Source organism: Blennius ocellaris (assembly GCF_963422515.1).
Source record: "Blennius ocellaris genome assembly, chromosome: 3".
Taxonomy (NCBI): domain Eukaryota; kingdom Metazoa; phylum Chordata; class Actinopteri; order Blenniiformes; family Blenniidae; genus Blennius; species Blennius ocellaris.
In genome coordinates, this window is record NC_137652.1 from 33,705,923 (window position 1) to 33,728,559 (window position 22,637).

At 52.2% G+C, this 22,637-nt stretch overlaps 2 protein-coding genes across 2 annotated transcripts in view; both read right to left on the reverse strand.

The window, feature by feature from the left end:
• The window catches only part of pex6 (peroxisomal biogenesis factor 6), a gene marked incomplete at its 5' end in the record, with an annotated part of 83,150 nt that extends 64,445 nt beyond the window's left edge, over positions 1 to 18,705 (reverse strand). Inside the window, 7 exons of the mRNA XM_080516866.1 lie at positions 2,950 to 3,055; positions 4,512 to 4,645; positions 5,055 to 5,157; positions 15,300 to 15,383; positions 16,562 to 16,731; positions 16,820 to 17,401; positions 18,220 to 18,705. Coding sequence (XP_080372992.1) covers positions 2,950 to 3,055; positions 4,512 to 4,645; positions 5,055 to 5,157; positions 15,300 to 15,383; positions 16,562 to 16,731; positions 16,820 to 17,401; positions 18,220 to 18,705 — 1,665 coding nt within the window. The remainder of the gene's footprint in view (positions 1 to 2,949; positions 3,056 to 4,511; positions 4,646 to 5,054; positions 5,158 to 15,299; positions 15,384 to 16,561; positions 16,732 to 16,819; positions 17,402 to 18,219) is intronic.
• Positions 18,706 to 19,727: 1,022 nt separating this feature from the next.
• The window catches only part of LOC308146460 (tau-tubulin kinase 1-like), a 190,782-nt gene continuing 187,872 nt past the window's right edge, over positions 19,728 to 22,637 (reverse strand). The window contains exon 17 of the mRNA XM_080518287.1: positions 19,728 to 20,879. Coding sequence (XP_080374413.1) covers positions 20,492 to 20,879 — 388 coding nt within the window. The 3' untranslated portion in view covers positions 19,728 to 20,491. The remainder of the gene's footprint in view (positions 20,880 to 22,637) is intronic.

Below are 22,637 nucleotides of genomic sequence, written 5' to 3' on the forward strand. Positions count from 1 at the left end.
ATATCACCTTAGTCCTCGGTGTCCTCCATGTCTTCATATCACCTTAGTCCTCAGTGTCCTCCATGTCTTCACATCACCTTAGTCCTCGGTGTCCTCCATGTCTTCACATCACCTTAGTCCTCGGTGTCCTCCATGTCTTCATATCACCTTAGTCCTCGGCGTCGTCCATGTCTTCATATCACCTTAGTCCTCAGTGTCCTCCATGTCTTCATATCACCTTAGTCCTCAGTGTCCTCCATGTCTTCATATCACCTTAGTCCTCGGTGTCCTCCATGTCTTCACATCACCTTAGTCCTCAGTGTCCTCCATGTCTTCATATCACCTTAGTCCTCAGTGTCCTCCATGTCTTCATATCATCTTAGTCCTCGGTGTCCTCCATGTCTTCATATTATCTTAGTCCTCGGTGTCCTCCATGTCTTCATATCACCTTAGTCCTCGGTGTCCTCCATGTCTTCATATCACCTTAGTCCTCAGTGTCCTCCATGTCTTCATATCACCTTAGTCCTCAGTGTCCTCCATGTCTTCATATCACCTTAGTCCTCGGTGTCCTCCATGTCTTCATATCACCTTAGTCCTCAGTGTCCTCCATGTCTTCATATCACCTTAGTCCTCGGTGTCCTCCATGTCTTCACATCACCTTAGTCCTCAGTGTCCTCCATGTCTTCATATTACCTTAGTCCTCGGTGTCCTCCATGTCTTCATATCACCTTAGTCCTCCATGTCTTCACATCACCTTAGTCCTCAGTGTCCTCCATGTCTTCACATCACCTTAGTCCTCAGTGTCCTCCATGTCTTCATATCACCTTAGTCCTCGGTGTCCTCCATGTCTTCATATCACCTTAGTCCTCGGTGTCCTCCATGTCTTCATATCACCTTAGTCCTCAGTGTCCTCCATGTCTTCATATCACCTTAGTCCTCAGTGTCCTCCATGTCTTCATATCACCTTAGTCCTCGGTGTCCTCCATGTCTTCATATCACCTTAGTCCTCGGTGTCCTCCATGTCTTCATATCACCTTAGTCCTCAGTGTCCTCCATGTCTTCATATCACCTTAGTCCTCGGTGTCCTCCATGTCTTCATATCACCTTAGTCCTCAGTGTCCTCCATGTCTTCATATCACCTTAGTCCTCGGTGTCCTCCATGTCTTCACATCACCTTAGTCCTCAGTGTCCTCCATGTCTTCATATCACCTTAGTCCTCGGTGTCCTCCATGTCTTCATATCACCTTAGTCCTCGGTGTCCTCCATGTCTTCATATCACCTTAGTCCTCGGTGTCCTCCATGTCTTCATATTACCTTAGTCCTCAGTGTCCTCCATGTCTTCACATCACCTTAGTCCTCGGTGTCCTCAGTGTCCTCCATGTCTTCACATCACCTTAGTCCTCGGTGTCCTCAGTGTCCTCCATGTCTTCACATCACCAGGCATGTCTTCATTTATGTCTGTCTGCATGTGTGAGTGTGTTCATTTGCTTTTTAATTATTTTATCTTTGCAGTGTCTTTTAATCATGTTAATCACTTTGTTGTATAAAACGTACTATATAAATAAAGTTGATTGATTGAAATGTGTACAGACAAGTGGTTTTGCTGAAAGACGTACAGCAGACAATCTTGCGCCTGTACTTACATGTGTGGACGCTTGCTCTGTTCAGACTGGAGGCCTTCTCACTAGGGTTGGGAACCGAGATCGTGTTCCAAGTAGGAACCGAATCAAAAACGGTGGGTACCAGGAACCCATAAACAATGACATTTGCGGGTACCCATTCGGGCTGCTCAATTAATCGAATTCTCGTCACGATAACGGCTCCAGATGATCTCAAAATATAGTCGAAGACAAAACGATGATGTTGTAGAGCCGATGAACGGGAGTCGGAGGCGGCGTGGTCAGCAATATTTTATTCTCCATTCAACCACACTTACGAGTAATTCCTTTCTTTTCTCTCTCTCCAACTTGAGAGCCGAGCCGTGGAACACCAAAATACTTCCGCCTGGAAACCCTGCCTCTACAAAATAAAGTTCCCCACTGATCAGTTAAGGTCATAATTTACCCAGTGACTGTGGGGCGCAGGGGAACTTTATTTTGTAGAGAAGTGGGGTATTCGAGCAGAAGTAGTTTTGTCGTTCCACCATGTGTGAAGCTCCGTTGGAGAGATGAGAGGAAAAATGAGAGAAAAGTGTTTCTGAGAAGTGAGTTTGAATGGAAAATAAAGTTTGGAGTTCCTTGCCTCCGACTCAATCTTATTTTGTACCAATTTATCAAAGTATTTATGTTTGACTTATTTATTGAAGTATATGTATCTGTTATTGTATTTTATTTATTTCTTGTTTTCAAAAGATTGACTGCAGTACTACAGTTTGTTTTTTACTACTACATTACAGGATCTTTTTATAGATTTAATGGGAAAGTCTTTTTTTTTTTTTTTTTAAACATGTTCAATAAATACTGTTCCAAACTCAAATACATAATCGTGTAAATAGTGATTTCAATCTTGCTCAAAACAATCATGATTATGATCTTTTTCCATAATGGAGCAGCCCTCATGCCCATAATTTAGATTTCATTTATTTCTCAGGGATCTCTACTGACTGTAAGCAGCTGCTATATACTGAATGCACTTTCATTCTTGATGTTTATTTGCTGTGTTGCTGTGAATACAAAGCACTTCAGTGTTTTAGCACTAATGCTGCTCAGACAGGATTTTATTTTTGTTGACCAGTTTCTTCGAAGTAAGGAATCGTTAGGAAGCAGAATCGATAAGCAGAACCGGAATCGGATTCATGACAATGTGCCTGAGGTGTTGTTTTTTTCCCTCATTACCAACTGTGCTCCAAGAGAACAGTCTGAAATCTGTCTTTTCCTCTCCTGTCCTCACCTCGTGAGGACAGGAGCTAGGACCTAGGAGCTAGGACCTAGGCACTAGACCTATCATGTCTAACGATGCCAGCAGTCCTACCTTCATCACATGGAGGTTGAGTCTGCAGCTGGCTGCCCGGACCACGGTGGTCTTCCCACTGCCCACAGGTCCATGCAGCAGGACTGTGCAGCTGGACAGCGAGCTGCTGGAGCACAACACCGCCATCACTTCATACCGTTCCTCGCTCTTATTGCACTGCACCATTCAACCATCTTCTCTCTGTCACTTTTCATTTTTATTTAATTCATTCATTTTAACGCCGATTGTTGCGAATTTGCAACAAACCACTTCCATTCCAATTAATACAAATATATTCAGGAAGTAAACTCTTGTGTGAGTGTGTGAGGGTGTGGGGGGGGGGGGTCTACGCTCCCTAACCGCAGCCCTCCAGCCGGGCTCGTGCTGGGCCATGCGGGTGTGAGACTCTGCTCTTCGGCCATCGGGTGGGGTGGTGGAGGGGTGGTGGGGTGGGGGGGGCTTCCTGTCCGGGTCCTCTTGTGGTGCCTTGTCGGAGTGGGTGTTGGTCCCCGTGTTCCCGCCCCCCCCCCGCTCACCCCTCAATTTTACCCCCCCCCCCCCCCCCTAGACACACACATTGCACCACCTCTCCAAAACACAAATACACACATCCACATGCACCCATAGGGTGGAGGGGGGGGGGGCACCTCCCGCTGTGGTCCCGCCGTGTTCCGGGGTGAGTGCGGCTGGAGTGCGGGGGGCACGCTCGCTCGGGCGTGGCACCTCCGGGGGGGCTGGGTAGTGGTTCTCCCTCCCTATTCACAGTTGGACTGGTGGAGGACGAGATCCCGTAGTGGCCTGGTGGGGGCCCCCCCCCAACCAAATACATTTATGTACGTGTGTGTGTGTGTGTGTGTGTATGCCTATGCTTGGGTATGAGTGTGTGGGTAGGCTGGGATTAGGTGATGGGGATGGGGGGGGGCATTGGGGCTCCTGGGGGTTGGGGGGAGGCTGTCCTCTGGCCGGACCTGGCTGGGCCTTCGCTCTTCCTGGTCTGGGGGGGGGGGGGCTGGTCTGGGGCTCGGCGGCTGGGGCCTTCTCTGTCCCGCCGGGGGTGGGGGGTGGCCTCCGGGGGTGTGGCGGGCTCCGCTGCCGGGGTCTGGGGGGCTCCTTGCCCGCGTGGCCTGGGGGCGCTGCACTGGCCGGCTGGCGGCTCGGGGCACTTCCCCCATTTATCCTTCTTTTGTGGGCCCCACTGTGTGTGTGTGTGTGTGTGTGTGTGTGTGTGTGTGTGTGTGTGTGTGTGTGTGTGTGTGTGTGTGTGTGTGTGTGTGTGTGTGTGTGTGTGTGTGTGTGTGTGTGTGTGCGTGTGCGTGTGCGTGTTTTGGGAAACCTGCCATGTGAAGCGGTTTATCAGACAGACTCACCTGTCAGCTCTGCACAGTGCACTTAATGTATTTTCAGCTCTAATTCCTCCGAAAGGCAGCAATGTGGTGTGTTTGTGAAGCGAGTCATCGTCTGGTGTGTTTGTGAAGCGAGTCATCGTCTGGTGTGTTTGTGAAGCGAGTCATCGTCTGCTCCCCGTTGGTGAGTGACGTTAAATCAAAGCCTTGACCAGACAGAAGAGCTCCCAGGTGACTTACCTGTGATGCAGGTGAGGTGAGATGATGCTGCTGAGGAGCTCCACAGGCTGGCTGAGGCCGCCAGCAGACAGGGTGGTGTGTGGACAGGCTCCCTCCAGGCAGCAGCAGGGGACACGGCTGCTGGTGGCCCCTCCCTGAGGGACACAACAACCTCCTGCTCATCACGGCAGTGACACATCCTGCATCATCGCCTTCAACACTGACACCAAGAAAATTCCCTGAGACTCACAAAGTGTGTTCAAACTAAATACATGTATGACACGAACAGAAGAGCAGGTCTTTGTGTTCAAGACATTTGATTAGAATTTTAACCGTTTCACTTGTTCTTTGTCCTTTCTGTAGCTAAACAAATATATTTCTCTCTGGGCGAGCAGCTGAAAGCATCCCCAACATGACAGGAAGTCTTGTTTGTAATTGGTGGTATTTGCACTGACCTGCTCTGTCAATCAAACGATTGGACAAAGATGAGGGGGATTAAAAATGTGTATTTGTTCATGCGTTTAATGGAGATACATAATGGAAGAAGCAGTGGTGGAAGCTCACGCTGTACAGTGACGTGTGATCCGTGTCCACCAGGAAAGCTGCTCCTCCTGTCGTACCTGGCGACCGACACACCTTCTCCACCCTGAAGAACCGCACCGAGCTCCTGGCAGGGCACAGCATCAACACCCCTCACTCATTGATGGAACAGACATGTCCAACTAGTTCACCATTTAATTACTTCATTGCCTAAATGTGCCAAAATAAAAAAGAACAAATCAATGCACCATTCAATATTTAAATGTATCATTTATTAAAATTGAAATCAAATATATAAATGTGTCATTAATTAATTAAATTATTTCACTATTAGTTATTTCAGCTTGACATAAAATCAATTCAGGAAGCAGTGCAACACTGGACCATGACTTAATTAAATGGTGACGTTTTTATTTACTTTTTTACATAAAATGAATTGGTATTTTAATTAGTGACACATTGGATCAATTATTTAACAGTGTATTTATTCATTTCAGTTTGGCACTGCAACAATTAAATAGTGAAATAATTATGTCTTACATAAAAGGAATTGGTACTTTAATGACACATTTAAGAACACATATATTTAATTCTTATTTATCTAATTAATGACACATTATATTAATTATTTGATGGTGTATTTATTTAACTATAGCACATCCAGTCGTCCATCAACCCCTACATGCCTGCAACATGGCCAGTGAATACAACAGGGAAGTTACAAAAACACCTGGAAAGAGGAAGTGTGGACAACAACCATGAACTCCGAAGCGGAGTGGAGGACCAAAGAGCCACAGTGGAGGACCAAAGAGCCACAGTGGAGGACCAAAGAGCCACAGTGGAGGACCAAAGAGCCACAGTGGAGGACCAAAGAGCCACAGTGGAGGACCAAAGAGCCACAGTGGAGGACCAAAGAGCCACAGTGGAGGACCAAAGAGCCACCGTGGAGGACCAAAGAGCCACCGTGGAGGACCAAAGAGCCACAGTGGAGGACCATAGAGCCACAGTGGAGGACCATAGAGCCACAGTGGAGGACCAAAGAGCCACAGTGGAGGACCAAAGAGCCACAGTGGAGGACCAAAGAGCCACAGTGGAGGACCAAAGAGCCACAGTGGAGGACCAAAGAGCCACAGTGGAGGACCAAAGAGCCACAGTGGAGGACCAAACAGCCACAGTGGAGGACCAAAGAGCCACAGTGGAGGACCAAATAGCCACAGTGGGGGACTAAAGAGCCACAGTGGAGGACCAAAGAGCCACAGTAGAGGACTAAAGAGCCACAGTGGAGGACCAAAGAGCCACAGTGGAGGACCAAAGAGCCACAGTGGAGGATTAAAGAGCCACAGTGGAGGACCAAAGAGCCACAGTGGAGGACCAAAGAGCCACAGTGGAGGACCAAAGAGCCACAGTGGAGGACCAAAGAGCCACAGTGGAGGACCAAAGAGCCACAGTGGAGGACCAAATAGCCACAGTGGGGGACTAAAGAGCCACAGTGGAGGACCAAAGAGCCACAGTGGAGGACCAAAGAGCCACAGTGGAGGACTAAAGAGCCACAGTGGAGGACCAAAGAGCCACAGTGGAGGACCAAAGAGCCACAGTGGAGGACCAAAGAGCCACAGTGGAGGACCAAAGAGCCACAGTGGAGGACCAAAGAGCCACAGTGGAGGACCAAAGAGCCACAGTGGAGGACCAAATAGCCACAGTGGGGGACTAAAGAGCCACAGTGGAGGACCAAAGAGCCACAGTAGAGGACTAAAGAGCCACAGTGGAGGACCAAAGAGCCACAGTGGAGGACCAAAGAGCCACAGTGGAGGACCAAAGAGCCACAGTGGAGGACCAAAGAGCCACAGTGGAGGACCAAAGAGCCACAGTGGAGGACCAAAGAGCCACAGTGGAGGACCAAAGAGCCACAGTGGAGGACCAAAGAGCCACAGTGGAGGACCAAATAGCCACAGTGGGGGACTAAAGAGCCACAGTGGAGGACCAAAGAGCCACAGTAGAGGACTAAAGAGCCACAGTGGAGGACCAAAGAGCCACAGTGGAGGACCAAAGAGCCACAGTGGAGGATTAAAGAGCCACAGTGGGGGACCAAAGAGCCACAGTGGAGGACTAAAGAGCCACAGTGGAGGACCAAAGAGCCACAGTGGAGGACCAAAGAGCCACAGTGGAGGATTAAAGAGCCACAGTGGGGGACCAAAGAGCCACAGTGGAGGATTAAAGAGCCACAGTGGAGGACCAAAGAGCCACAGTGGAGGACCAAAGAGCCACAGTGGAGGACCAAAGAGCCACAGTGGAGGACCAAAGAGCCACCGTGGAGGACCAAAGAGCCACAGTGGAGGACCATAGAGCCACAGTGGAGGACCATAGAGCCACAGTGGAGGACCAAAGAGCCACAGTGGAGGACTAAAGAGCCACAGTGGAGGATTAAAGAGCCACAGTGGAGGACCAAAGAGCCACAGTGGAGGACCAAAGAGCCACAGTGGAGGACCAAAGAGCCTCAGTGGAGGACCAAAGAGCCACAGTGGAGGACCAAAGAGCCTCAGTGGAGGACCAAAGAGCCACAGTGGAGGACCAAAGAGCCACAGTGGAGGACCAAAGAGCCACAGTGGAGGATTAAGGAGCCACAGTGGAGGACCAAAGAGCCACAGTAGAGGATTAAAGAGCCACAGTGGAGGACCAAAGAGCCACAGTGGAGGACCAAAGTGCCACAGTGGAGGATTAAAGAGCCACAGTGGAGGACCAAAGAGCCACAGTGGAGGACCAAAGAGCCACAGTGGAGGATTAAAGAGCCACAGTGGAGGATTAAAGAGCCACAGTGGAGGACCAAAGAGCCACAGTGAAGGACCAAAGAGCCTCAGTGGAGGACCAAAGAGCCTCAGTGGAGGACCAAAGAGCCTCAATGGAGGACCAAAGAACCTCAGTGGAGGACCAAAGAGCCACAGTGGAGGACCAAAGAGCCACAGTGGAGGATTAAAGAGCCACAGTGGAGGACCAAAGAGCCACAGTGGAGGACCAAAGAGCCTAAGTGGAGGACAGAAGAGCCACATTGGAGGACCAAAGAGCCACAGTGGAGGACTAAAGAGCCACAGTGGAGGAACAAAGAGCCACAGTGGAGGACCAAAGAGCCACACTGGAGGACCAAAGAGCCACAGTGGAGGACCAAAGAGCCACAGTGGAGGACCAAAGAGCCACAGTGGAGGAATAAAGAGCCACAGTGGACGACCAAAGAGCCACAGTGGAGGACCAAAGAGCCTCAGTGGAGGACCAAAGAGCCACAGTGGAGGACTAAAGAGCCACAGTGGAGGACCAAAGAGCCACAGTGGAGGACCAAAGAGCCACAGTGGAGGACCAAAGAGCCACAGTGGAGGACCAAAGAGCCACAGTGGACGACTAAAGAGCCACAGTGGAGGACCAAAGAGCCACAGTGGAGGACGAAAGAGCCTCAGTGGAGGACCAAAGAGCCACAGTGGAGGACCAAAGAGCCACAGTGGAGGACCAAAGAGCCACAGTGGAGGACTAAAGAGCCACAGTGGAGGACCAAAGAGCCACAGTAGAGGACCAAAGAGCCACAGTGGAGGACCAAAGAGCCACAGTGGAGGACCAAAGAGCCACAGTGGAGGATTAAAGAGCCACAGTGGGGGACCAAAGAGCCACAGTGGAGGATTAAAGAGCCACAGTGGAGGACCAAAGAGCCACAGTGAAGGACCAAAGAGCCTCAGTGGAGGACCAAAGAGCCTCAGTGGAGGACCAAAGAGCCTCAATGGAGGACCAAAGAGCCTCAGTGGAGGACCAAAGAGCCACAGTGGAGGACCAAAGAGCCACAGTGGAGGATTAAAGAGCCACAGTGGAGGACCAAAGAGCCACAGTGGAGGACCAAAGAGCCTAAGTGGAGGACAAAAGAGCCACAGTGGAGGACCAAAGAGCCACAGTGGAGGACCAAAGAGCCACAGTGGAGGAACAAAGAGCCACAGTGGAGGACCAAAGAGCCACAGTGGAGGACCAAAGAGCCACAGTGGAGGACCAAAGAGCCACAGTGGAGGAATAAAGAGCCACAGTGGAGGACCAAAGAGCCACAGTGGAGGACCAAAGAGCCTCAGTGGAGGACCAAAGAGCCACAGTGGAGGACTAAAGAGCCACAGTGGAGGACCAAAGAGCCACAGTGGAGGACCAAAGAGCCACAGTGGAGGATTAAAGAGCCACAGTGGAGGACCAAAGAGCCACAGTGGAGGACCAAAGAGCCTCAGTGGAGGATTAAAGAGCCACAGTGGAGGACCAAAGAGCCACAGTGGAGGACCAAAGAGCCACAGTGGAGGACCAAAGAGCCACAGTGGAGGACCAAAGAGCCACAGACCAAAGAGCCGCAGTGGAGGACCAAAGAGCCACAGTGGAGGACCAAAGAGCCGCAGTGGAGGACCAAAGAGCCGCAGTGGAGGACCAAAGAGCCACAGTGGAGGATTAAAGAGCCACAGTGGAGGACCAAAGAGCCACAGTGGAGGATTAAAGAGCCACAGTGGAGGACCAAAGAGCCACAGTGGAGGACCAAAGAGCCACAGTGGAGGACTAAAGAGCCACAGACCAAAGAGCCACAGTGGAGGACCAAAGAGCCACAGTGGAGGACTAAAGAGCCACAGTGGAGGACCAAAGAGCCACAGTGGAGGACCAAAGAGCCACACTGGAGGACCAAAGAGCCACAGTGGAGGACCATAGAGCCACAGTGGAGGACCATAGAGCCACAGTGGAGGACCATAGAGCCACAGTGGAGGACTAAAGAGCCACAGTGGAGGATTAAAGAGCCACAGTGGAGGACCAAAGAGCCACAGTGGAGGACCAAAGAGCCACAGTGGAGGACCAAAGAGCCACAGTGGAGGACCAAAGAGCCGCAGTGGAGGACCAAAGAGCCGCAGTGGAGGACTAAAGAGCCACAGTGGAGGATTAAAGAGCCACAGTGGAGGACCAAAGAGCCACAGTGGAGGACCAAAGAGCCACAGTGGAGGACCAAAGAGCCACAGTGGAGGACCAAAGAGCCATAGTGGAGGACCAAAGAGCCACAGTGGAGGACCAAAGAGCCTAAGTGGAGGACAGAAGAGCCACATTGGAGGACCAAAGAGCCACAGTGGAGGACTAAAGAGCCACAGTGGAGGAACAAAGAGCCACAGTGGAGGACCAAAGAGCCACACTGGAGGACCAAAGAGCCACAGTGGAGGACCAAAGAGCCACAGTGGAGGACCAAAGAGCCACAGTGGAGGACCAAAGAGCCACAGTGGAGGAATAAAGAGCCACAGTGGACGACCAAAGAGCCACAGTGGAGGACCAAAGAGCCTCAGTGGAGGACCAAAGAGCCACAGTGGAGGACTAAAGAGCCACAGTGGAGGACCAAAGAGCCACAGTGGAGGACCAAAGAGCCACAGTGGACGACTAAAGAGCCACAGTGGAGGACCAAAGAGCCACAGTGGAGGACGAAAGAGCCTCAGTGGAGGACCAAAGAGCCACAGTGGAGGACCAAAGAGCCACAGTGGAGGACCAAAGAGCCACAGTGGAGGACTAAAGAGCCACAGTGGAGGACCAAAGAGCCACAGTAGAGGACTAAAGAGCCACAGTGGAGGACCAAAGAGCCACAGTGGAGGACCAAAGAGCCACAGTGGAGGATTAAAGAGCCACAGTGGGGGACCAAAGAGCCACAGTGGAGGACTAAAGAGCCACAGTGGAGGACCAAAGAGCCACAGTGGAGGACCAAAGAGCCACAGTGGAGGATTAAAGAGCCACAGTGGGGGACCAAAGAGCCACAGTGGAGGATTAAAGAGCCACAGTGGAGGACCAAAGAGCCACAGTGGAGGACCAAAGAGCCACAGTGGAGGACCAAAGAGCCACAGTGGAGGACCAAAGAGCCACCGTGGAGGACCAAAGAGCCACCGTGGAGGACCAAAGAGCCACAGTGGAGGACCATAGAGCCACAGTGGAGGACCATAGAGCCACAGTGGAGGACCAAAGAGCCACAGTGGAGGACTAAAGAGCCACAGTGGAGGATTAAAGAGCCACAGTGGAGGACCAAAGAGCCACAGTGGAGGACCAAAGAGCCACAGTGGAGGACCAAAGAGCCTCAGTGGAGGACCAAAGAGCCACAGTGGAGGACCAAAGAGCCTCAGTGGAGGACCAAAGAGCCACAGTGGAGGACCAAAGAGCCACAGTGGAGGACCAAAGAGCCACAGTGGAGGATTAAGGAGCCACAGTGGAGGACCAAAGAGCCACAGTGGAGGATTAAAGAGCCACAGTGGAGGACCAAAGAGCCACAGTGGAGGACCAAAGTGCCACAGTGGAGGATTAAAGAGCCACAGTGGAGGACCAAAGAGCCACAGTGGAGGATTAAAGAGCCACAGTGGAGGATTAAAGAGCCACAGTGGAGGACCAAAGAGCCACAGTGAAGGACCAAAGAGCCTCAGTGGAGGACCAAAGAGCCTCAGTGGAGGACCAAAGAGCCTCAATGGAGGACCAAAGAGCCTCAGTGGAGGACCAAAGAGCCACAGTGGAGGACCAAAGAGCCACAGTGGAGGATTAAAGAGCCACAGTGGAGGACCAAAGAGCCACAGTGGAGGACCAAAGAGCCTAAGTGGAGGACAGAAGAGCCACATTGGAGGACCAAAGAGCCACAGTGGAGGACTAAAGAGCCACAGTGGAGGAACAAAGAGCCACAGTGGAGGACCAAAGAGCCACACTGGAGGACCAAAGAGCCACAGTGGAGGACCAAAGAGCCACAGTGGAGGACCAAAGAGCCACAGTGGAGGACCAAAGAGCCACAGTGGAGGAATAAAGAGCCACAGTGGACGACCAAAGAGCCACAGTGGAGGACCAAAGAGCCTCAGTGGAGGACCAAAGAGCCACAGTGGAGGACTAAAGAGCCACAGTGGAGGACCAAAGAGCCACAGTGGAGGACCAAAGAGCCACAGTGGAGGACCAAAGAGCCACAGTGGACGACTAAAGAGCCACAGTGGAGGACCAAAGAGCCACAGTGGAGGACCAAAGAGCCTCAGTGGAGGACCAAAGAGCCACAGTGGAGGACCAAAGAGCCACAGTGGAGGACCAAAGAGCCACAGTGGAGGATTAAAGAGCCACAGTGGAGGACCAAAGAGCCACAGTGGAGGACCAAAGTGCCACAGTGGAGGATTAAAGAGCCACAGTGGAGGACCAAAGAGCCACAGTGGAGGATTAAAGAGCCACAGTGGAGGATTAAAGAGCCACAGTGGAGGACCAAAGAGCCACAGTGAAGGACCAAAGAGCCTCAGTGGAGGACCAAAGAGCCTCAGTGGAGGACCAAAGAGCCTCAGTGGAGGACCAAAGAGCCTCAATGGAGGACCAAAGAGCCTCAGTGGAGGACCAAAGAGCCACAGTGGAGGACCAAAGAGCCACAGTGGAGGATTAAAGAGCCACAGTGGAGGACCAAAGAGCCACAGTGGAGGACCAAAGAGCCTAAGTGGAGGACAAAAGAGCCACAGTGGAGGACCAAAGAGCCACAGTGGAGGACCAAAGAGCCACAGTGGAGGAACAAAGAGCCACAGTGGAGGACCAAAGAGCCACAGTGGAGGACCAAAGAGCCACAGTGGAGGACCAAAGAGCCACAGTGGAGGAATAAAGAGCCACAGTGGAGGACCAAAGAGCCACAGTGGAGGACCAAAGAGCCTCAGTGGAGGACCAAAGAGCCACAGTGGAGGACTAAAGAGCCACAGTGGAGGACCAAAGAGCCACAGTGGAGGACCAAAGAGCCACAGTGGAGGATTAAAGAGCCACAGTGGAGGACCAAAGAGCCACAGTGGAGGACCAAAGAGCCTCAGTGGAGGATTAAAGAGCCACAGTGGAGGACCAAAGAGCCACAGTGGAGGACCAAAGAGCCACAGTGGAGGACCAAAGAGCCACAGTGGAGGACCAAAGAGCCACAGACCAAAGAGCCGCAGTGGAGGACCAAAGAGCCACAGTGGAGGACCAAAGAGCCGCAGTGGAGGACCAAAGAGCCGCAGTGGAGGACCAAAGAGCCACAGTGGAGGATTAAAGAGCCACAGTGGAGGACCAAAGAGCCACAGTGGAGGATTAAAGAGCCACAGTGGAGGACCAAAGAGCCACAGTGGAGGACCAAAGAGCCACAGTGGAGGACTAAAGAGCCACAGACCAAAGAGCCACAGTGGAGGACCAAAGAGCCACAGTGGAGGACTAAAGAGCCACAGTGGAGGACCAAAGAGCCACAGTGGAGGACCAAAGAGCCACACTGGAGGACCAAAGAGCCACAGTGGAGGACCATAGAGCCACAGTGGAGGACCATAGAGCCACAGTGGAGGACCATAGAGCCACAGTGGAGGACTAAAGAGCCACAGTGGAGGATTAAAGAGCCACAGTGGAGGACCAAAGAGCCACAGTGGAGGACCAAAGAGCCACAGTGGAGGACCAAAGAGCCACAGTGGAGGACCAAAGAGCCGCAGTGGAGGACCAAAGAGCCGCAGTGGAGGACTAAAGAGCCACAGTGGAGGATTAAAGAGCCACAGTGGAGGACCAAAGAGCCACAGTGGAGGACCAAAGAGCCACAGTGGAGGACCAAAGAGCCACAGTGGAGGACCAAAGAGCCATAGTGGAGGACCAAAGAGCCACAGTGGAGGACCAAAGAGCCGCAGTGGAGGACTAAAGAGCCGCAGTGGAGGACCAAAGAGCCACAGTGGAGGATTAAAGAGCCGCAGTGGAGGACTAAAGAGCCACAGTGGAGGACCAAAGAGCCACAGTGGAGGACCAAAGAGCCACAGTGGAGGAATAAAGAGCCACAGTGGAGGACCAAAGAGCCACAGTGGAGGACCAAAGAGCCTCAGTGGAGGACCAAAGAGCCACAGTGGAGGACTAAAGAGCCACAGTGGAGGACCAAAGAGCCACAGTGGAGGACCAAAGAGCCACAGTGGAGGATTAAAGAGCCACAGTGGAGGACCAAAGAGCCACAGTGGAGGACCAAAGAGCCACAGTGGAGGATTAAAGAGCCACAGTGGAGGACCAAAGAGCCACAGTGGAGGACCAAAGAGCCACAGTGGAGGATTAAAGAGCCACAGTGGAGGACCAAAGAGCCACAGTGGAGGACCAAAGAGCCACAGTGGAGGACCAAAGAGCCACAGTGGAGGACCAAAGAGCCACAGTGGAGGACCAAAGAGCCACAGTGGAGGACCAAAGAGCCACAGTGGAGGATTAAAGAGCCACAGTGGAGGACCAAAGAGCCGCAGTGGAGGACTAAAGAGCCACAGTGGAGGATTAAAGAGCCACAGTGGAGGACCAAAGAGCCACAGTGGAGGACCAAAGAGCCACAGTGGAGGACCAAAGAGCCACAGTGGAGGACCAAAGAGCTGTGGGGGGCCGACCCCTGGTCTAGACGTCTATGAGGAGAATGAAATGTGATGTGATGGTAGTTCTGGTTGCCTCTCAGCAGACGTGGCTGCAACAAGCAACTCATGGAGGTTGCACTGATTCACGATCAAGCTCTATTTGTTAATTAAAAACGTGTATTGTGCTAAAGTAAATAATGATGTTTTTATCAGAGTTCAGTATGATTTTGTAAAATGCAATTTTTGCACAGAAACTTGAATTAATCCAACTCTATGAAGGAGAAATGTGCATGTAAACGTCATGCCAAGTGAGGGTTTGGGAGTTTTGGTTTGAGAGGGAAGTGTTTGTGAAAAACTCCTCCTGGAGGGAGTTCAAGTCCAAGAGACCTGAAATCTGGCTCGTATGTACAACAGGTCTTCCTGATGAAAACTTGTTAAAATCGTCCACGCTAGTCAAAGGGTGTAGCCATGGTGGCTCCCTAAAAAACTGATGAGTCAGCATCAAACAGGAAGTCACGTGTAACACTGCTCTACATGCTGCAATCTGCCTAAAACTCTAAATGCTTGATCAAAGACCTCCCCTGATCATGTCCATAAGCTAATATGCATTCAGTCATGGTGCCACCTTGTGGTATCAGGAATTTACATATTGACAGGCCACATTTCCGTTGCACTCTGACGAACACTAAACCTCAATATGCTCCAATTCTAGCGAGCGAGGAGTGAACACGTTCAATGCTGCTTGCAGCTTTCATTTAGGACAAATTGCACTTTTCATTCACGTGTACAATGTACATTTATTGTTAAGTCTATTGTTTTTTTCTGACAGTGAAGTCACAGCTGTTGGGGCGGCCTTCCTGAGTCAAAGGCCTTCACAAAGTCTTGTTAGTACCATTTCTCACTGAAACATCCAATGTTGGGACTGTGTAGGTACCTATGGATGGTCTCAGAGTTGTCCTCCAGCAGGTCTGGATGGCTTCCAGCTGGAACTGTGAGGATATCTCCCTGCAAGATCAGTCTGCACACATTGATGAGGAGGATTTTGAACTGAAACAGGAGGCAAAAAGACTTGGAAAATATATACTGTGTGATGTTTTTCACCTATATGCAGAAAAACCTGCCGAACTGCCGCTCAGGGCCATTTACATGGAGCAAACACAGTGATCTTTCAGTGTGTTTGGACCTTTTGTTTCCATGTAAAAAAGCTACAAGGCACTTGTAAAGGATCAGATATCCAACCAAAGTGGAGATTTGGAAATACTTGTAAAAATAGGATTCTATGTGGACACTCCGGTGAGACGGGGGTTAACGTCAGTGTGACACACAAGGCTGTTGTTTGTGCACCAGCTGTTGGCTTGTTTGGACTTGCACCATGTGGACCAGCAGAGGAGGAGTGCCTCAAGGTCAGGAGTCGTACATCAACTGTTCCTCCCACCAAGACCAAGGCCCGTCAATGTCGTCACCGCCACTTTTTAAACAGGAAGTGATTTGTGCCATTTGCAGGATTGTGATTGGTTGGCATGGCTTTACGTTTCTGGTTACACTGTCGACTACAGGTTTGGCATGCTCATATTTATTCAATGATACACATTATTGACACTGTATGAACAGTAATTCAAAGGGGTCCCATTCTGAAAAAAGTCATTTTCTAAAGGTATTCCAGCAGGACTGACCGTCTCCACACCTGGAACGGCGCCCCAGAAGTGTAGAAAGTGTGTTCTCTCTCTCTCTCTGCTGGTTCCAGGTTTTAAAACGTGTGCTGCTCCAACCAGCCAATCAGAAATCAAACCCTATATAGTGTCATCGGGGGTTCAGCCAATCACAATCAAGGTAGGCTCCTCCTCTTTGATTCCTCACATGATTAGGCAGCTCTGCTCTGGCACATGGCGCCACGAGAGGAAGTACTTCCTCCTCTTCCCAAGATGGGCATGTGTGGGCGGAGCCAGTCCGGCTCACACAGACACAGCAGATTCTGAATGTAGCTCCAAGGATCCAATATTCTAATGGAGGAGGATCAAGGAAAAACTGGATTTGGGCCAATAAATCTACAATGTTTTTGGACCAAGACCATGTGACTGTGTTTTTTTAAACGATCTGGTGTAAACAAAGTTACTTTTGAAAACGTAGTGGGAGAAATATCCCTTTTTGTAAATGCTTGGCTGTGCGTAAACGTGGCCTGAGACAGGATTGGCTGACCTGGGGGTGCTGAAGTAATCCTCCAGCAGGTGGTCACAGCAGCTCAGGTGGTTGTAGAGTGGAGAGATGACCGGCTGAATGTGGAGCTCACTGGCAGGTGGAGGAGAAACTGAACGGCAGAAACTGTCAGAGGTCCGACGCGCTGATCCTCCAGGAGCCTGTTTACACCTCTGACACCATACAAATGAATAAGCTTAGACATTTTAATGTTAGTTCTGCACTCGTTCTCATTTCTGCTGTGTGGCTGTTTTCCAACACCTTGATCTTCAGCGTGCAGCTCTTCACAGGGACTGCTTCTCCTGCAGTCAAGTTGAACCACAGAGTGGGTGATATGGTGGCCACGTCCTCGTGGGCCTCCAGCTCCAGACTCCAGTCCACCACGCGTACGCGGGCCGGCCGCTCTCTGACACCCGTGTCAGCCGAGGTTGCTCCGCACAGCTCGGCTGCCCCCCCCAGCCTCACCCACTCCCGGTCAAACAGTCCCAATTTAAGAAGCAGCAGTTTACTCATAAACACACAGTTGTCCTTGTCCACAGATTGACCGTGCCGGTCTGTGGACCACCGCTGTGTGTCCTCCACCCGCACCTCTGCCCTGCATTCCAGACGCTGCAGCAGGCCGGGCCGCCCCGAGCGCGGGGGGGCCCCGGCGTCCAGGAGGGAGTGCCCTCGGCCCAGGCCGTCTGAGTCTTGAGCGAAGTCTGACACACACAGTCGGAGCAGTCTGCAGAGCGTGGGCAGCGCCGGAGGGTTGACGCAGTCCCAGCAGTCCGTCAGAACCAGGGAGGTGTCCACAGTGACCCTGCCCTGGGTCACAGGGCTGCACTCCAGCACCAGCAGCTCCTGGAGCACACGTGGAAGAGCAAACACATGTATGGAATCTCATACAGATTAAAGCCCAGTGAATTTAGAGCATCTCTTTGAAGCTGGTGAGATTTGAAAAACTAACGGAGGGATAGAGAAACGTATCCAATCTACTTTCAAACAACAGACAGAATATCCTGCTTTCAGTACGTGTGTAATTTGGTACATTTCCATTAGAACAGCTGTAATTCAGTCACAATGCTGTGGGCTGCAGGATGAACTCTTAGCTTTACTGATAGGACACAGAAACTGTGTCAGTCTGAAAAGCTGTTGGTCACTATCACAGATAACAGCCCCCACAGGGGTCAAAAGGTCAACCAAGCAGATCCAAAGCAAGTTGGCCTGAAGTCCATTTTGTTAACCTGCTTTCTACTTTATTCATACTAAACACTGCTTCCACAGGTCACCACTGAGGCTGACTCAAAGTTCTAGTCTTTCAAGGTTGTGTGTGCGTATGTGTGTGTGTGTGCGTGTGTGTGTGTGTGTGTACGTGCCAGAAGAGCGGATGTTCACGTTTCATATTGGAACAGGACTATGATTGGTGGTGTTTGTGCTCCTTCTGAGTCGGATGTGGAAACCTTGGCTGTAGTTTCAGCCAGGTTGAGGATCGGGGTCCAGAAAACGAGACTGCAGTAAGAATGAAATAATCAATTACGTGAACGGTCTTCACTCGGTTTGACTTGTGTTGACGTGTGAGGCTGAATGTGTGCACTCGAACCAGAAAGAGAGCACAACTACACCTGAGAGGGTCTCCACGAGAGGTTTCCAGGGTTGCGACGCAGAAGAGAAGCCCTCACCTGTGATGGATCTTGTCCCAGCAGCAGCGGCTCTCCCTGCCGGGCCAGCAGCCACCGCCCCGGGCCACACGAGTCCAGCAGCCCGCTGACAGGCTGCTCCGCACCGGCCCAGCGGTGGCTGGGCCTGCTGCGGAGCCCCATCACCACTCGATGCAGGTTGACGGGCTTCAAAGCGCGGAGAGTGCCGACGCAGCCGCCCTGTAGGAAGCCGTGGTGCCGCACGAAGCTCCGGCTGGTGAAGAGCCGGACCCGGGGACTGGACCTCGGCTCGTCTGCTCCGCAATCCGCCGCCTCCTCCGCAGTGATCGCGTGGACGAGCAGTAAAATACCCGCTCTTCCGGAGCCGTGAGGGGTGAAGAGGAGGGTCGGTGGGTCATCGGGAGTCTTAAAAATTGAATCCCAGTGACATTTGAAAATTAAAACGTCCATATGATTTATGTTGGAAGGAAAGTTCTCCAAAGACTTCAACTCCACCGGAGCCGCCATCTTTCTTCTTCTTCTTCCAGGCTGCTGCGGCTGTGAGCGCCCTCTAACGGCCGGATTCAGAACTGCTCCAGGCTGCTGCGGCTGAGCGCCCTCTATCGGCCGGAGTCAGAACTGCTCCAGGCTGCTGCGGCTGTGAGCGCCCTCTATCGGCCGGAGTCAGAACTGCTCCAGGCTGCTGCGGCTGTGAGCGCCCTCTATCGGTCGGAGTCAGAACTGCTCCAGGCTGCTGCGGCTGAGCGCCCTCTATCGGCCGGAATCAGAACTGCGGCCAAGTCAGCCCGCTGTTTTAAAAAGGAAGTCAAGAGAGTCTGCACAGCGCATCTTCGGCTGCAGTCAATCATAAAATCATAAATGCAGTGTGAAAATGCTGCCAACTCACTTTAGAATAAAAGCTCCAATCTCATTTCCATGAATCATTTAAACATGTTTCCATTTTCATGCAGAAACTGAAGGAACATGTGACTCGCTCTGGCTATTGGCGTTCTAGAAGTGCACCAGTGGTGATAGTCCAGCAGGGGGCGCCAGTCCTCATCCTCAGGTCTGCTGCTACTCACAATTCAATGAAGAGCCACTTATTGAACTTTCTTAGGAGCTTGTTGAAGGAGTGTCTTTAGCTTCAGGTGTAGTGAGGGAGGGAACTACTCACAATAGAAACAAACCCCTGCAGATGGAACATTTCTGTTCTTACTGAACCTGAGAAACTGATTTACATAGAGCATGACTTCTCTCTTAGCAGTGTTGTTGGGTTTGTTTGGTGGATGCAGTGACAAAGGAAACAAATTAAGTTCTGTAAACTTACCAGATCCACTTTTCAGACGCACTGAATGACAAGTGGGAAGGCCGTGTTCAATGAATCAGGACCGCGAGGGCAGCAGAAAGCAGTGAGGGCTGTGATCTAGATGTAGGAGGCTGAAATCCCCTCTGGTTTTTGGACTGACTTGAAATGGGATAGAAATGAAAGTCAAGACGCCCTTTGACATGACCAAGACTTTACTTTACAGTTCAATGCCCAGAGACCCTGGAGGAGCACAACACAGGCTTCAACACCCCCTGAACTTCTCTCAGGATTAAACCTTGTCCTCATGTTATCTCATGCATAAATAACAAGCATAGTACCAACACATCGGAACAGAAGATAAAGACCTAGTTACTTAGCAAGGTAAAAAATAAAGATGCTCTTATGGGACACTGTTCTGTTATGTACAATTCATTACAGGAATAAATAAAGCACAAACACCCAGAAAACAGATCGAAGCATGCCCACTGGACTGGGAAGAAGGAGGGGGGCCAAAAATGCTTCGTTCACATCCACTTTTCTCTTCCAGGCCAAGATCAGACGCTTCTTCAGTTGGTACACTTTGGACATATAACAGTCCAATTTAATGTATGTTTGGCAAAAATGGGAAAGGGCAAACTATATCAGTCATTTAAAGGTAGAGATTTGAGTACATGTTAGCTCTCTATAGTTTTCTTTTTTGTGATATACTTTACCATGCAATGTGAGCAAAGCAGAGTATTGTCAAAAGAAGAGTACTGCAGCTTTGTAAAGCTGGAAGTGCAGCGATGAGTACTGATAATGATGGAGGCCAAGATCCTCAGCTCCACGAAGCTGAACCAAGAACAGCAGCAGGCCTTTCCATTGCAGCATGGCAGCAACGCTCCTGACGTGCAGGCAAGTCTACTGGAAGCCCAAGTCATTCCGCTGGAACAGCACAAACTGAGAATCAGGGGGAACCTCTGAAGAACACGTATGTACACAAACATCTCAGAGATGAGTCTCTTTGTATTATCTAGCGGGGCCTGCTTTCTCCCTGGCGTTCGCTCTCTGCTTGGCGGCGCCGTCGGGCTTGGGCCGAGTCCTGGCTGGAGCGCCGGTGTCCTGCGATGCGCTGCGCCGCATGCCGCTCGCCGCCCGGGGCGGGAGCACCGGGACGGTTGGCGCTCGCACGGAGAGCGGCTGCCTGGATTTACCCCCGGGGGCTGCTCTCTGGGGGGAGGGACTGTCGGTCCTGCAGTGGGTGGAGCTCAGGCTGCGTCGGGTTCCAAACAAGACTCGGAGGGGCATCCGAGGGCTCCCACATGGGGCGGGGGCCCCCGATGAGGAGGAGGACCTCGGTGCGACGGGCTTCACCTTCCAGTGTGTGCTCGGAGTGCTCAGCTCGATTCTGTGAGTCCTGCAGACAGAAGAACATCCGTGGTAAGTTGTTGGAGCTGACGCCCGCTCACAAAGCCCTTCCAACACGACACCACATCACCCGGTACTGCTCACCTCACTGGAGACAGGAAGAGAGCTTTGGTCTGGGCAGTGGAGCTATGCTAGCCTCAACGCTAATATGCAATGTGTTTAACATTGTGTCAGTGATGAAGCTGCAGCCGCTAACCAAGTTGCTGATCTCTGTGTGCACAACGTTCATGTGCACTATCGCGAGCGCGAAACTCCACTTCTTCACCTCGGACACTCACACACACTCCAGGTGAGCTCCAAACGCCACGCCCATCTCTGTGTGAAGGAACCGGGATCTCAGAACCGCCAGAACTTTCCTCTTTTCACTAGTGCCGACTTGGTGCAGGCCTCCAGCGTGCACCGTCACCTCCCAGTGATGGAGATCACGCCCGTCACCTTCCAGTGATGGAGATCACGCCCGTCCCCCCCCCAGTGATGGAGATCACGCCCGTCCCCTCCCAGTGATGGAGATCACGCCCGTCCCCCATCAGTGATGGAGATCACGCCCGTCACCTCCCAGTGATGGAGATCACGCCCGTCCCCCATCAGTGATGGAGATCACGCCCGTCCCCTCCCAGTGATGGAGATCACGCCCGCCCCCCCCCCAGTGATGGAGATCACGCCCATCCCCCATCAGTGATGGAGATCACGCCCGTCACCCCCCAGTGATGGAGATCACGCCCGTCACCCCCCAGTGATGGAGATCACGCCCGTCCCCTCCCAGTGATGGAGATCACGCCCGTCACCTTCCAGTGATGGAGATCACGCCCGTCCCCTCCCAGTGATGGAGATCACACCCGTCCCCCCCCAGTGATGGAGATCACGCCCGTCCCCCATCAGTGATGGAGATCACGCCCGTCACCCCCCAGTGATGGAGATCACGCCCGTCCCCCATCAGTGATGGAGATCACGCCCGTCCCCTCCCAGTGATGGAGATCACGCCCGTCCCCCCCCAGTGATGGAGATCACGCCCGTCCCCCATCAGTGATGGAGATCACGCCCGTCACCCCCCAGTGATGGAGATCACGCCCGTCACCTCCCAGTGATGGAGATCACGCCCGTCCCCCCCCAGTGATGGAGATCACGCCCGTCACCCCCCAGTGATGGAGATCACGCCCGTCACCCCCCAGTGATGGAGATCACGCCCGTCCCCTCCCAGTGATGGAGAGCACGCCCGTCACCCCCCAGTGATGGAGATCACGCCCGTCACCCCCCAGTGATGGAGATCACGCCCGTCACCTCCCAGTGATGGAGATCACGCCCCTCACCTCCCAGTGATGGAGATCATGCCCCTCACCTCCCAGAGATGGAGATCACGCCCGTCCCCTCCCAGTGATGGAGATCACGCCCATCCCCCCCCAGTGATGGAGATCACGCCCGTCCCCTCCCAGTGATGGAGATCACGCCCGTCACCCCCCAGTGATGGAGAGCACGCCCGTCACCCCCCAGTGATGGAGATCACGCCCGTCACCCCCCAGTGATGGAGATCACGCCCGTCACCTCCCAGTGATGGAGATCACGCCCCTCACCTCCCAGTGATGGAGATCACGCCCGTCCCCTCCCAGTGATGGAGATCACGCCCGTCACCCCCCAGTGATGGAGATCACGCCCGTCCCCCCCCAGTGATGGAGATCACGCCCGTCACCCCCCAGTGATGGAGATCACGCCCGTCCCCTCCCAGAGATGGAGATCACGCCCGTCCCCTCCC